Here is a 1,966-nt window from a genome sequence, read left to right on the forward strand (position 1 = left end):
CTTTAACTGGACTAGCAGTGACATCCACACATCTCAAAATCATAGTCATCTATTCTTGGTGATTAATATCAGAAGTATAATCAAGTATAACAGAAAAGTATTTAGCTTCTCTAACCCGAGATATGATTGCACCTCGGATTTTAGAAGATATCATGAATATCAACTCATTTTGGATAACATTACTTATATAATGATAACAGATCTATTTATTCTGAATGCGACGAATATGTTCCTCCATCACTTTATCATGCTGTGCCACCATCTGAACTAATCCCATAAAATTTTCATTGTTTTCTTTATCAATTCTCTGATTTTTGCCCTGAAAAGACAAATTGTATTTAGCAAGATATTTCACAATTGAAATCAACCTTCGTAACAGTTTTCTCCAATGCTCCTTCTCTTTCATGATATGATCTTGGAAAGATTTGTCAATTGTCTGACCCTTATCCAATCTAAGGTGCAACTCAATCCAAGTAGCCATGTTATGAATATGCATCTTACTAACTTCATGTTCATTAAGCCACACACCCACATGTGACCAATCATTATATCCTTCATTTTCTAGCTGAGTTATCATAGGCTTTTTCTTAAACAATTTACAATAAAAACAAAATGCTTTATCAATCTCCTTGCAGTATACAAGCCATATTCTGTCAGATGTCTCTCTATTATGTATGTGTCGAATGTATAATCCTGAAGTAAAGCGTTTATTCAATCTATTTTAGAACCTTTTTTTATCGGCGTGTCTCTTATGGGACCTTTTACAGCTAACAGATCTCTCCGTTTATCATTCAGACTATCCCAAACTCTAGGATCATAAAGGTTCGCTGGAACTTGCTCACTTGGTTCCTCAATTAAGTCATTAAGAACTACAACCAAATTCTCATTAAGCCCTTCTTCATCAGATTCGGTGTCATTATTCTCATTGTGATTCATATCATCAACATCTGCATTGCCATCATTCTCATTAGGACTTGGATCACCACCGTGATTTTCATCAAGTCCCTCATCTTCAATCAATTCCTCATTATCGTTGTCATCGTCTTCATCAACTAAATCTTTAGTTGAAATAGTTGGACGTTCTCTGACAAAGAACCTGTCAAGAGCATCTCGTTGTGATCGAGTCAATTGTTCCCCCTTCTTTTTTTTGTTTCCTCTTTAAACTTCCAGATTTGTACTTTCTAGGTGGCATTATTTCTAATCTTGAACAAAAAAATAATTAAATTGGAAACAATTAGCAAAACAATCTAATTTGAAAAATCAATTTAATAAAGGTTAACCAAAATCAAATTCAACAAAACAACCAAATTAAAATTGGGGATATATACCTATTACCTAATATCTCACTGCATTCCAAGATTTAAAGACTAATTTTGAAAGGAATTGAAGCTATATGGACCAATTGTACCTGAAGATGAAGAGATGATCAAGGAGAAAACTCAAAATCCTCGACTGCACAAGGGGACTTCGGTTCCTGTTGGATTCAAGAAATGAAAATGAGGATAAGAAGTTAGAAACAATGAACAATCATCCCTAAAACATTCCCAAAATCGAATCAAGAGGAGACCCAAAACATCAAACCCGGTTTTGACGGATGTAATCAAACACAAAAGACAAGCTAAAGACGTGCGGTTTACCTAAATCAAGAGGGGATGAGCTCGAAGAGGAAGAAGAACTGAATCTTGATGAGGTGTTGAAAAGCTGAATCTTTTCTATGAGCGAAATTTCTGCCGCTCGCCCCAGGTTTGATGAAATCTATGAACGAAAAATCGAAGAATTAGCATTGGGGATATATACCCTAATTTGATGAGATCTATGAGCGAAAAATCAAAGAAAAATGAAAAAAAACCTAAATTTCTTCAGCTCGTCCCAGGTTCTCCGATGAGTCCGCTCGCAGGAGACTTTTTTGCACGATTTGGAAATTGGGGGCACCTCTGGTATAATATTTGTGTGATTTGGAATTGCC

At 35.3% G+C, this 1,966-nt stretch overlaps 1 protein-coding gene across 1 annotated transcript; it reads right to left on the bottom strand.

Annotated features, from left to right (window-relative positions):
• On the bottom strand, nt 203-1,192 carry LOC109847021. The gene is made up of 3 exons (XM_020416264.1): nt 1,179-1,192; nt 766-1,096; nt 203-586 (listed from the first exon to the last, which is right to left on the bottom strand). Exons 1-3 carry the CDS (start codon nt 1,190-1,192, stop codon nt 203-205), a joined length of 729 nt encoding a protein of 242 aa, XP_020271853.1.

The sequence above is a fragment of the Asparagus officinalis genome, chromosome 7 (assembly GCF_001876935.1).
Source record: "Asparagus officinalis chromosome 7, Aspof.V1, whole genome shotgun sequence".
In the NCBI taxonomy this organism is placed as follows: domain Eukaryota; kingdom Viridiplantae; phylum Streptophyta; class Magnoliopsida; order Asparagales; family Asparagaceae; genus Asparagus; species Asparagus officinalis.

Excerpts from the sequence above, each read along its gene's own strand:
- LOC109847021 (XM_020416264.1), bottom strand. Across the intron at positions 587-765 it reads AACGGAGAGATCTGTTAGCT|AAAAAGCCTATGATAACTCA; the intron begins GTAAAAGGTCCC and ends AAATTGTTTAAG.